At 46.2% G+C, this 13314-nt stretch overlaps 1 protein-coding gene across 8 annotated transcripts; it reads right to left on the reverse strand.

The window, feature by feature from the left end:
* Nucleotides 1-114: 114 nt before the first annotated feature.
* LOC110500447 (RNA-binding protein 4B) lies at nt 115-13299 on the reverse strand. Of its 8 annotated transcripts, XM_036957860.1 has the most exons (11): nt 13023-13203; nt 11812-11862; nt 11556-11706; nt 11000-11204; nt 10481-10608; nt 9268-10229; nt 7213-7284; nt 6743-6814; nt 4058-6471; nt 3272-3375; nt 115-1709 (listed from the first exon to the last, which is right to left on the reverse strand). In XM_036957860.1, exons 3-9 carry the CDS (start codon nt 11697-11699, stop codon nt 6135-6137), a joined length of 1920 nt encoding a protein of 639 aa, XP_036813755.1. In that variant the 5' UTR covers nt 11700-11706; nt 11812-11862; nt 13023-13203; the 3' UTR covers nt 115-1709; nt 3272-3375; nt 4058-6134. The 8 variants fall into 8 exon arrangements, with proteins under 8 accessions (XP_036813755.1, XP_036813758.1, XP_036813757.1 ...); XM_036957863.1 differs by lacking the exons at nt 11812-11862; nt 13023-13203 and adding an exon at nt 13210-13299 and having other exon boundaries at nt 10481-10587; XM_036957862.1 differs by lacking the exons at nt 11812-11862; nt 13023-13203 and adding an exon at nt 13210-13299 and having other exon boundaries at nt 115-1663.
* Between the last annotated feature and the right edge of the window lie 15 nt (nt 13300-13314).

Genomic DNA, 13314 nt, shown 5'->3' on the forward strand with positions numbered 1-13314 from the left:
TTTTTTTTTATCACAAAAATAGCATAAAAAGGTGTATAGCACTGCTTTATTACCATATTTGTGCTATAAACTTTTAAAATGAGCCTAATTATGTTTAATGAGAAAATTTAAAAGTTGATTTTAAAATAATTTATTTGGTACAACCATGCAGACGGTACAGTACCTCGAGACATAAGCAATGCAAGGACTATACATAAGTATATGAAATGTGCTTATTCATTGTCATAATACATTTAAGGAGACATTTTCATGGTGCAAAGTCGTGCAAAAACAAAAACTCAATCTGGCATTGTGATTAAATTAGACTTCTCAAGCATTGTGTGTTATAAAAAGGGCCTTATTCATGCATTGCTCCGCATACTAAACTCTAGTTAAATAATCACTTTTATAATGCACATTGTTGAAACAAAAAATGTATAACACTGCTGGATTATGAGTTTTACAATATTTTCTGGCGTCTTTGAACTATTTTGCACCATTAAAATGTCCCCCTTCATCTCCTTCAAGCATGCTGATTATTTGCACTTGTTTTTTCCTGTAAATGCACTTGAAGTACCAAATTACTCAACATTGATATTTGCAAAAACATCACCTTAACAATCCAGTTCGGCATACGACGATGCTCTTTCTCCCTAAAACATGTCTCCTCCAATAACTCAGACTATAAGAACATAGCTATTAGATAACAATTGAGGTAACAGTTTACATTAGGTTGCCTTTATATCGTTGGACTATAAATAGTATCTTCCTTAACCAGATGAAATCGCACACCATTACACTGTAACTACACTTGACTTGCCCCAGATTCTTAATTAAGTCAACTTAGTCCTTGCATGTGAGGATATAATATTTGATGTGACTAGGTAGTATTTGGGCAGCAATGTTAAGTGTGATAGACAGTGGACTGGCAACTACCCTGGGGGCAAAACTGTGGCCCAATTCCAATTCTCCCCGATCTCCTTGAAGTGTGCACTCGTTCACTCCATGAAAATATTGAGATTGGTATTAGATATACGGTATACTGTCTAGAACAATCCAATGCTCCCCCCCCCCCCCCCCCCCCCACACACACTTCCTTGAGGGGGAGTGGACAAGCGCACATTTCAGGAAAGAGGGGCGAAATTTGGAATTGAGATTCTATTGGTAAGGCAGCATTTCTGGCTTTCCTGTCCTGTGTTGTGCAGCGCGAGGTAGAGCAGGACAGGAGCAGTGATGAAAGGCTGCAGCCATATGGTTACCAGTCAGTGTGAGCTAATAGGGAGCAGGCCAGGGGGAATTCAGAAATACAAGGCTGACTGCATTTGCTCAAGCACTAGAGTCAGACTCCACACATCCACGTCTGAGAGGAAAAGGGGACTATGTGTGTGTGTGTGTGTGTGGGGGGGGCACATCCTGATTAGTTATTTGAGTTAGTCCATTTTGTGCCGGTGCAATACTGTAGTTTGAATGCTCAGAGGAGAGATTGGTGGTGAACCTTTCAGGACAGAATGGGTTTAAGGGAACAGGCAGGGATCAGAGCCAGAGATCCCTACATTACCAACGCAGCTTCCTTCCATCCATTTATCCATCCTTCATTCTTTTCAGTGGTTAAGCAGAGAGAGACAGGAAGACCACGCCCTCTCCCTGTCAAGTCTCTGCCCGCCGCCAGCAACGCACCTCTCGGCTGCCCAGTGAACATGTTGGGGGACAAGTGTGTGTGTTGAGCCATCCTAACAGAGGGAGATTCTTAACAGATACACACATTTATACAGAACAACAAACAAGTACAGCAGGTTGAAGTGAAGAGAAATGGTCCCGTACCAAAGAAATCCTATAAGAGTCCTGAGATTGCAGTGAATCTGCAGGTAGTTAACCCTTACTGGGCTCGTCTGTCTTATAGGACATTTTTGATAGGGCCATTTTTTAACTCTGTGTTAAAAAAAACATGAATGTTATTCTTCAGAGGGAGGTTAATTTATTGGCTTTATTAGACAGTCTTGAATTTATTGATTAAACTGCAAGGAGCTGGTGGTGTTGGTAGTGAACAGTGATTAACCCCCATACAATCATGGCAAACCCATCATCACAGTTTTTGCAAAGCAAAAACTCTCCCTACAAAGTCTGTTTTATGAATACCAAAGATGGTGGATAAACAAGAGTTGACTTTGGCCGTTAACCATTTTACAGTAATGGTCAAGGGTTCCTGTTTGTGTAAGTGGGATTTTTCATCTCTCGCGTGAGCATGCTTTTCCCGCACGAGCTCAGTTCCTCCATATAGGTTGCATTCCCTTGCATGCATCAACCGATGTTTGCGTGCCACGTCATCGACTGACTGATTGCTATAACATAATTCAAGTATCAGCTAATCACATTACCTATCCAGGCGTTGTAGGATAAGGTATGCATCATGAACGCCTGTGCAGAGGCACGCGGCCAATGTCTGGCATGTGAGAAAGGGAACAACTGCCTTTAGTTTATTTATTGTCCCCCTCTCACTTGCCCCGACCAACCAGAAAGAAATGAGCCAGTGAGATTTCTTGGCCTGGGAAACCCTCCCCCCCCCCAGGGGCAATCAGTAGACCAGAGTGGGCCTGCCTCGATTAGAAGAAAAAAAATTAGGGAGTGGGGTGTCTCGCTTTCTCTACCGTTGCTGGTAATACTTACCAGCCAAGCGATCCCACTAGGCCACCATACACTGTGTCCATTGTCATTCACTAGGTCTCTATAGCTACAGCCATACCCAGGGGTGGGTGTGGCCAGCTGATCCGCAGCTAGAGCCACAGAACCCAGCCTAGATCCAAGATGGCAGCGGTGGAAGCGGAAAGCGTTGTGTACGGCGGACAGGCACAGAGGGATGGGTTGGGAGGAGGGGTGGCGAATACGGCGGTGTAGGAGTCACTAGCGGGGGCAGGAGATCCAAATGTGCCAAGCCTCAACACACCAACGACACCACACACTGGCTCACTCTATTAAAACATGTAGTCACACACAAAAAGTAAAGCACAAGCACAGAATCTCTCGCCCTAACACACACACACCAGCACGACAGAGAGAGACTGACGGAACAGTCCAAATGTAGGTGCTGCAAGGCGAGAGACGGGACAATTCACTGGAAGTCTAGTAGGAGACATCACAGCAGCAGTGAGCAGTGATCCCTCCCCAAGATAAGCCCCCCGGCTTTGGCAATGTCAACGCAGGTGAGTGGGGAGCTACGGAGGGGTGGTGGTGATGGGAGTTTGGTCAAAGCACAGTCAGAGAGGGGGGGGGGGGGGGGGGTGCTTTGTTTCATTACCTTGGTGGAGTAGATTGAGTTCCCACTTCCCATTTGCCTGCGCGACGTTTATTGTCTTCCCCCTCTCACCTCACACGCTTGGCTGTGTCTGGACGGCCGGGGACCTATTTCAGTTGACATAGTTAGTCGGTATGTACAGGGCTTTGGATATAGAGCACAGTGACACATGCACGTCTAGAACAGAAGTCACTGGAGACAGACATTGTTGGGTGTTGTGGTTGGGTAGGAGCAAGCCCAACAGATCAAAATGCTACAGATGGAGCCATTCTATCTGCGTGCCTCTCCCCAGCTCTCAGATGCTGTGTGTGTGTGTCCGCCATTGGTAAACAAGGAATCATCGGCAAAAGAGTAATGTGGGCTACTCGGTTCAACATTGAATCTGCAATTAAAATGTTATAAAATCAACACAAAGCGGCAATCAAAAAAGATCAGAGATCATGGAAACGGTTTTCAGACATGAGCGCATGATAACAGTAGCCTTGTTGGGATACCAGTGAGGGGTTATGTCCCAATGATCCCTTTCTTCCTGAAGTGTACACTCGTTCACTACTTCTTACACATCTAAATCGCATTGGATTAGTGGATGCATGGGCTAGAGGGTGTTTCCATCATATTTCTTATACAAGTCATTTCCTCTCAAATTAGTGAAGGGATGTGAACAAGTGCACATTTGGAAAAAAAAAAAAAAAAAGATATTATTGGGACACACCCGGAGCCTGTCTGTGCTGTAGTCCTACAGAGTTCAAGTGAGGCTGGGAAGAGAGGCCGACCCCAGACTAGACTTACCCCATCCACCGAGGCAGACTAGGGGGGGAAGCACACACTGACGCTACTCCTCATTTTCTCTGCCACCCTGGTCCCCAGTCACATGGGTCTGGTCATTACAACAAGGAGAAACAGGAAGGAGTGAACATACAAAAAAATAAAAACATCTGAAACGCTCAGGGCCCCCCCCCCCCCCTCCACTAGTCAGAAACATTCTTTATTTAAAAAATGGTGGGCATGTATAGTGTACATATTAAAAAGCATGCCGGTTTAATTGTTTATTTTTTTTAAAAGACAAAAAAAAGGCAAAATAAAAAAAAACATGGTCAGACACAAGGCAAGCAATAAGAATAAAAAATACTTTTTTTTGTTGTAACCATCGAGATTTCAAAGGAGATGCAACCGTGTGTGCGTTGGTATATATGAGAGACGGAGAGAGAATATGCAACATAAAAAGCTACATCACTACAACCACAAGGCGAAAGGGCAGTGGGGTACGGGGGTAGTGAGTCGTCTTACAACGGGGGTGCACGGACACGTCGGGGGCGGGCGACTGAAAGATACTGCTCCACCTGTCATCATTCCATCGGTGCGAAGGTCACCGCACCACAAAAAAAAAAAAAATTATCACGTCACATTATCTTAACCCGTTAACCCTCCACCTCAGATTTTTTTTTTACATTTACATTTTTAAAAGACTGCCATTAGAAAAAAAGCACTTCAAAAACAGGAGCTATTCCCTCCACTAAATGCACTTCACGCAATGCTCAGGCACAACGTTAAGCTCACCGAAACGCATGGTTCTCTAGCTAAAAAGTCTAAAACGTTGACTTGCTTATAAATCCACCAAACAGTTCATACCTACATGATCTGAGGGGTTAGAATGTACACGTCGACCCCACAACCACTTACAAAAAAAAACTAACATACTTCGAAAGGCCTCAAAATACACTGATGCAGCAAGACACTATTAGTATAGTACATCATCTTAGTCACTAAAATGTGGCATTCTCCAAACTCCTGACCAGGGTTGGGGTCCATTCCATTTCAGGAAGTAAATTGACTGATTTGAATTCAAATGGAATGGATGCCAACCCTGCAACTGACACCAATGTATATACTGGATGGATAGAAAGCAGACAATTCATATTCTAACCAGCTAATCTCAATCCTATCTCATCGTCAGAGGTAGGTATAGATAGCCTGGTGAAACCTGACAATGTGGAATCCTCCATTGTTTCAGTGGTGAGCACAGCATTCAATCTGGTTTAACCAGGCTAAGGTATAGATGGGAGTAAAAGAGGGCAGAAATGTAGCAGTGTCTTTCAGTGTTCTGGTTGCAGCGGGGTGAGGGGAGGGGATGAGGCTGGGTAGGTAGAATGTAGTTCTAAAATAATAGTGTGGCTGTGGTCTGTGCCCTCGCGTCCCCTAGGGTGGCACTAGTGAGGGAACCGGACAGTGTGAATTACATTGAAACAGAAAGCCAACATCTCTCTCGCTCTCTCACACCACAGTTCCGACGCATGCAAGACACACAGACCCCCTCCAACCCTGGACCTTCACAACAAACCACAGTGCAGTTTCAATACATTCATATCGTTAAAATAAAAGCTAGAAATATTTCTGTTGAACTAGTGGGAGAGATTAGCTAACTCACTGAATCCTCGAGAACCCTCATATGTTGGCCTTTACACTGTAAATCATCACTCTTGAAGGCAATGAAAATGTATGCCGGTTCTCAGTCTATTTCTCACACTTTAAAAGGCAATAGAAATCCCTACTAAAAATAAGCCAACGGTATGTGGCGGGTAAGAGCTCATTTTCCCCCTTTTCACTGCACTGTGTGTGTGGTATCAGGACCACGGTTGGGGTTTAGATGCTTGGGTGTTTATCCATTGACTATAGTAAAAACTAATACCAAACCAACTCCACACACAAAACACTAATCCTCACACAGATACACATCCAGAGACACACAGATATATATACCTCCACACACAGATACACACAGCCGCTGAGAGAAAGGAAGGGTACGAGGGTGGTATACGGGTTGTGTGCGGTGGGGTGGCAGAGGAGGTGTGAGCGAGGGAGGTGTGGACTATCGGAACGGGGGCTCAGGCGTGTGAAGGGAGAGTTCGGGGGCTCGGCGGAGGACGGCCTCCTTGCGGTTCGGTGGCGGCGGCAGCGGCGACTCATACACTCTGGGCACTGCCACCATAGCGGAGGCGGGCACCACTGGCCTGAGGGCGGAGTCCAGCGCCGTGACGTGACCGGGCTGGCCGTGGTGGTGGGCGTGGCCCGCAATGGCGTGGGCAGGGATGGCGGCCATGGCGTGGTGGTTGGGAGGTGGGTAGGCGTACTGGAGCTGTTGGAGTTGCTGGTACTGCTGGAGTTGCTGGTACTGTTGGTACTGCTGGTAATACTCTGCATAGTACCTGGGGGAGAGGAGAGAGAAAGGAGGAAGGGGAATGGAGGGGGGGTAGAGGGGGAGAAAGGAACGGACAGAGGGAAGGAGAAAAAGGAGTAAAGAGGGAGGGAAGTTAGGAGCGGGAGGGGGAAAAAGAGGAAAGGAGGGGGGAGGGAGACAGACAGACAAGAGGGTTTTGGATTATATACTAGGGATTGTATATTAGTCTTTTACACACAAGGTTTCAAGTGGGGGTACAGAGTCTTTTCGGGGGGCGGTAGGTAGGGTAGGTAGCGTACTGTAACTGCTGCAGCTGCTGGTACTGTTGGTGTTGCTGTTGGTAGTACTCAGCATACTGTTGGTACTGCTCTCTAAGATACACACGGAGGGAGGGAGGGGGGACAGATTTTAGATCATGTACCAGTAGGGAACAGGCTTTCAGAGAATGTGCAAGGGGTTGGTTAAATTAAAACAAGCCTCTGACGGCAATGAAGAATAACGTATTGAGCAATTTGGATAAGCGTATGTCCACTACCACTCCTGAAGTCTGAACATCAGGAGGGGTCATGTAGTGGAAAAGGAGAGAGAGTGCAGTACACTGGGAAATGTCAGAGAGGATTCAACAAGGAGAGAGATGAGTTAAGTGCTCCTAAAACCATTGGGGCCCTAACTTCCACAGAAGTCAAATGTCACTGAGCCACGCATTGATGTAAATGTGAGACTAAGTGAAGAGTCGACTTAAAATGGAAATTAGGATTTGCCTAATTACTGTAGCTGCTGGAGCTGCTGGTACTGTTGGTGCTGTTGTTGGTAGTACTCAGCGTACTGTTGACACTGGTCTCTAAGATACACACGGAGGGAGGGAGACAGAGAGTGTTTCAGATCATCTACTAGCAGGGAATAGAAGTATTTTCACACAAAAAGAACAGGCTTTCAGAAAATGCACAAGGGGTAAAGCGAGTCTTTGATTGCAATGAAGGCTAATGTATTGAACAATTACGTACAGGACAAGTCAAAAGTTCGGACACATACTCATACCAGGGTTTTTAAAATGTATTTACTCATTTCTACATTGTAGACATCAAAACAATGAAATAACACATATGGATTCATGTAGTAACTAAAGAAGTGCTAAACAAATAAAATATATTTTATATTTGAGATTGTTCAAAGTAGCAAGCCTTTGCCCTGATGACAGCTTTGCACACTCTTGGTATTCTCTCAACCAGCTTCATGAGGTAGTCACCTGGAATGCATTCCAACTAGCGGGTGGGCCTTGTTAAAAGTTAATTTGTGGAATTTCTTTCCTTCTTAATGTGTCAACTGACATTCTTACCATGTCAGTTGTGACATGGTAGGGGTGGTATACAGAAGAACGCCCTAATTTATAAAAGACCAAGTCCATATTATGTCAAGAACAGCTTAAATAAGCAAAGACAAACGACATTCCATCATTACTTTAAGACATGGCGGTCCGTCAATACGGAAAATGTCAAGAACGTTAAAAGTTTCCTCAAGCGCTGTCGCAAAAACAATTAAGCGCTATGATGAAACTGGCTCTCATGAGGACCGCCACAGGAAAGGAAGACCCAGAGTTACCTCTGCTGCAGAGGATAAGTTCATTCGAGTTACCAGCCTCAGAAATTGCAACACAAATAAAATGCTTCAGAGTTCATGTAACAGGCACATCTCAACATCAACTGTTCAGAGGAGACTGCGTGAATCAGGCCTTCATGGTCGAATTGCTGCAAAGAAACCACTACTAAAGGACACCAATAAGAAAAAGAGACTTGCTTGGGCCAAGAAACACGAGCAATGGACATTAGACCGGTGGAAATCTGTCCTTTGGTCTGATGAGTCCAAATTTGAGATTTTTGGTTCCAACCGCCGGGTCTTTGTGAAACACAGAGTAGGTAAACGGAAGATTTCCGCATGCGTGGTTCCCACCGTGAAGCATGGAGGAGGTGGGATGGTGCTGTCTGATTTATTTAGAATTCAAGGCACACTTAACCAGCATGGCTACCACAGCATTCTGCAGCGATACACCATCCCATCTGGTTTGAGCTTCGTAGGACTATAATTTATTTTTCAACAGGACAATGACACAAGAAGGAGAGCGATGGAGTGCTGCATCAGATGACCTGGCATCCACAATCACCCAACCTCAACCCAATTGAGATGGTTTGGACCGCAGAGTGAAGGAAAAGCATCCAACAAGTGCTCAGGATGTGAGAACTCCTTCAAGACTGTTGGAAAAGCATTCCCTATGAAGCTGGTTGAGAGAAAGCCAGGAGTGTACAAAGCTGTCATCAAGGCAAATGGTGGCTACTTTGAAGAATCTCAAATATAAAATATATTTTGATTTGTTTAACACTTTTTTTGGTTACTACCTGATTCCATGTGTTATTTCATAGTTGAGGTCTTCACTATTATTCTACAATGTAGAAAATAGTAAAACTAAAGAGAAACCCTTGAATGACTATGTGTGTCCAAACATTTGACTAGTTCTGTATGCCCACTTCCACTCCCAAAGCCTGAAAACAGACGAAGGTTTGTAGTAAGAGGGTAATGTACTGAGAAAGGAGTGTTTATGGTGTCGAGTGCAATGCATTGGGGAGGATCAGAGAGGATTAAACATTCCTACAACCATTGGGGAGAATACAAATCTCTACTGAAATCAAATTTTACTCAGTCCTGCACTGACGTCAATGGGACACTAAATTGTTACTTAAAGTGGAAATCTGGATACACCCCATAGAGCGTAAAGTCAACTAAATTGTGAATGAGGGTCAAATAGGATTTGATAAGGAGAAAGTGCTAGTACCTAGTCATGGGGTCCTCCGCAGCCTCCGCTTCCTCCTCTGCAGCTCGCCCAGCGGGGGTGGGGAGCAGCGGCCGGCGTTGCTTGGGCGCTCTCTGATACATGAAGGGCTTCATGACCGGGTCGGGCAGCAGGGACCCCGCCGAGCGCCTCAGGGGACTCCGGTCCCTTTCCCCGGACTTTGCCGCTTGGGCCGCCGCCGCATTCTGCTGCTCGGCCAGAACCTGCTGTCCCTGGGCGAAGTAGTGCTGCACCCTCGCCGCCTCAAAAATGGCCGCCGACGGGTCCGCCGACACGCTCATGGCTCCCATCCCCATGTGACCGTAGGCATGCTGGGCGCCGCCATAGAGCGCCGGTGCCAAGGCGTAGGCCTGGTTGATGGCAGCAGCGGTCGTAGGCATCTCTACGCCAGGGGCTGCCAGGTACACGGCCCCTGGGTGGTGGTGGTGGTTGGCCATGGCATGCGCGTAGACGGGTGTGGAGTAGGCAGCGGCGGGGCTGGCAGCGATCTGACTGAGCTGACTGTAGAGGGCGGCGTGGCTGGGGTTCATGGACCTGGCGTACACCTGCGTGGCGCCCGCCTGCGTCAACGCCGCCGCCTGATTTGCTGCCTGGACTCCGTAGAGCTGATTGGCCACGTTGGCGCCGTAGACCTGCGTCGCCAGGGCACCGTACACTGCCTGGTTGACGGGGTTGCCGTCCGTCCGCGTGCCGGCGGTGTGGCCCGTCAGCGCCGCGTAAGTGGGGTCAAAGGTCGAGGTGTTGTAGACAGAGTTGTGGACGCTCTGCTGGACCTGGAGGGGGAGGCCGGCTGCGGCGGCGGCGGCTGCAGCTAACACAGCTGCCTGGCTCTGGTACTGTTCCAGAGAGGGCTTCCCTACAGGGCACTCCCCAGCATAGTGGCCCTGCTTCCCACAGCTCACACAGGGGATCTTCCCGGTGGGGGTTTGCTTAGAGGGCTGTACCTGTAAGGATAAATAGACAAGACACAATCCCGTTAGCTTCAGGGGCATCTTTACTTAGATAGAACCAGATATACAATGCAGAGCGTTGGGTACTGTAGTACACATAGAAATACAATCACTAGAACAGAAATAGCCCTTCAGACCACAGCAATTTGGCCGCACCCTCACGGGTCCACTCAAAATGGCCACCGGTCCACCCATCTATCCCTTTCCCCATTCTATTTCTATGTCAGGGCATCGTGCTACAGCACCTTGGAGAGCTCCACGGAGAGCGGGCGTCCCTTGAAGGAGGTGCCGTGGAGGGCCTCGATGGCCTGTAGAGCCTCCTCCTTATTCTCCATGTGCACAAAGGCGTATCCTGCAGAAGAGGAGAGCCTGGCTGTCATTGAGCGCAGGGACACCAGTTAGAACCACACCGGGCATGCCACACACACACACCTTAACGCTCTATACACACATTTCTTATTGCTCTATACAATTATACACAGACCGTACCTGACTAATTCAAGTTGCATAATGAAGAAGCCCTAAACAGCTAAGAATACCTTGGATCTTAACTAGCTATCAATGGTACACGGTGCTTGAAGTGCACTGAAATAGGTGCCGGTACTCATTCTGGGTGCTGGAACTCTTTATATTTAGTTGCTAGTACACATATTACAGCCAATATTCTATAAGAGGTACGGTACTTCCTTCAGCAGTAGAACATTTGAGGTGCAAGTTCTTCGTACCAGACAGCACCATCCTCCATGAGAAGGGACGAGACTCACCTTTGACCTTGTCGCACTCCAGTACTTTGCCGAAGGTCTGGAAGAGCTCCTGGAGGTCCTCAGTGGTGCACATGCCCGACAGGTTGCCCACAAACACCTTGGTGGAGTGGAGCGGTCTGCCCCGGGACTCCTCCACCACCAGGTTCCTCCCACGGAACTCCCTGCCGTTCAGCTCACTGATGGCCCGCTCTGCAGCCCCCTCGCCCTGGGGAGTACATTACATTAGATTGCATTTCAAAAGGTTACCTAAATAATAGTCATTTTAGATCTTTAGATTTGAATGTTACATTAGAAAACAATGTGAGAAACACCCAATAAGGAAATTAATGTTGTACCGTATGGACTCAATGTAGCTTACAAAGTAACAACCAACACACAGTTCTGGAGTTCCCTCCCCATCATGGGTTTAAAAACATAGGATTGTTTGGTGTAAACTTTGCCTAGATGGAGTTAAGACCATTGCTAAGGCTATAAAGAACAGTGTGTGCAACCAAATATACACTCTAGGAGAATTGGGACATGCCTTAGTCCTCCCTATGGGATATCTATAACCTACCTGTAGGTGTACGAAGGCGAACTGTCGGAGAACGCTGCAGCTGACCACCTGGCCATACGACTCAAAGATGGCCGACAGCTCCTCCTGGGTGGTGTCCAGAGCCAGGTTGCCCACGAAGAGCTTCACCGTGTTGCTCTTGTCCATTGTGGCGCTGGGGACACACCGATGCAGGCGCACACATGAGATGCAGGCAGAAAGACAGACAAACAGAGGCACACACACACAAGGGAGGGAGAGAGCAGACAAGTGAACATACTGAAGACAACTTTCCTGAACTTCAACTTGTTGCTCTAGTCCACGGCGGTCACTGGAGAAAACAAATTACAACCATTCAGAGGGAGAAAGCAAGAGATGAGTAAACGAATGAAACCACAGGAGAAGAGGGGAAGGAAATGTGTCAAGAGATTTGACAGTTGACCACCATGCACAATAACTACAAAGGCATGAATGTCAGATTGAAGACACCATATCGAGTTATATAATATGTTATTCTATGGATGACACCATAGAACCGTGGTTATGTTGCCTATTCTAGTCGCAAGCAACAAGTTGACCTCACTTCCTACAGGTCAAGAAGCCCTATAGGTTTGTCAACAGCTTAGCCTGGGCCAGATGCTATGCTAGCTGAAGATCAAATCAAATTGTATTGGTCACATACGCATATTCAGCGGATGTTATGGCGGGTGTAGCGAAATGCTTGTGTTCCTAGCTCCAACACCGCAGTAGTATCTAACAATTCACACAAATCTAAAAAGTAAAATAATGGAATTAAGAAATATTAGGAAATGCAATGTCGGAGCGGCACTGACTAAAATACAGTAGAAACATTAAAATAGTACATAAACATTAAAGTGACTAGTGTTCCATTATTAAAGCGATCGAAGAGCAACAAAAAAATAAGGAACTTGACACCACCAGAGTGACGTTTCTGTTCTCTGTACATACCAAGCACAACATGTATAGAATACTGAAAATGCTAAAGTGATACATAGTAGCCTATCCGCTGAGATCACCTATATTTACAGTAACGTTAGTTTAAAAAGTTCAGATGATGGATCATCGCGTATGGAAACGATTTTATTTTTCTGATGACGCAGCAAGAGAAAATAAAAAATGTTTTGCTAGAAACATTGGGAATCTCCCGATCGATCACGATATTACAGAAATTGTACAAAAATGTGGTGCGGGTTTACATGATTTCGAAAGTCGCAGTTAAGACTGAGCAACCAGTTTTTATTTAAAACCAGTAATCGACGGGGATATTTCATGTTTTGCTTGGTGTAACCGAAACTGAACAAACCTCGCGGCGAAAATGTGATCAAACAATTTCGATGCCATTTATCATCAACCCAATCTACACAATTACACAAACAATACGCAAATTGTATCGAGTGAATGGTGTTGGATTGGAGACATTACAAAACAATTTTACAGTTGAAACGTTACAATAAGAGTATTTTTCCGCACTGGAATGGACATTCCGCGAGAGCGAAAATCTAGTAAATGGTACGACAACCCGCTTTCCCTCTTTTGTCTCGTTGATTCTTCCGCTCTCCGCGGATAAAACCTCATATTTCTACGCATCGTCGTTTGGTGTATTTTCCATCGTTTGTAAAGAAATAAAATGAAATTGATGGACAGACATCTTACTTACCTAAGCAGTGTCGTGTTTCAAAATGGTAGCGCCTGCTTCCGTTTTTTAGAATGACGCGCATTTTTCACCAATGGGGAAGCTCGGGGCTTGCCACACTAGATCGCC

The sequence above is a fragment of the Oncorhynchus mykiss genome, chromosome 21 (assembly GCF_013265735.2).
Source record: "Oncorhynchus mykiss isolate Arlee chromosome 21, USDA_OmykA_1.1, whole genome shotgun sequence".
NCBI classification, from domain to species: domain Eukaryota; kingdom Metazoa; phylum Chordata; class Actinopteri; order Salmoniformes; family Salmonidae; genus Oncorhynchus; species Oncorhynchus mykiss.

Bases quoted from the DNA above. Each gene is read 5' to 3' on its own strand.
- LOC110500447 (XM_036957862.1), bottom strand. From the start codon at position 11,699: ATGGACAAGAGCAACACGGTGAAGCTCTTCGTGGGCAACCTGGCTCTG. The intron at 10,230-10,480 runs GTGCTGTAGCAC...TTATCCTTACAG, and splicing joins TCTCCGTGGAGCTCTCCAAG to GTACAGCCCTCTAAGCAAAC. The intron at 6,815-7,212 runs GTAATTAGGCAA...TGTGTATCTTAG, and splicing joins CAGCAGCTCCAGCAGCTACA to AGAGCAGTACCAACAGTATG.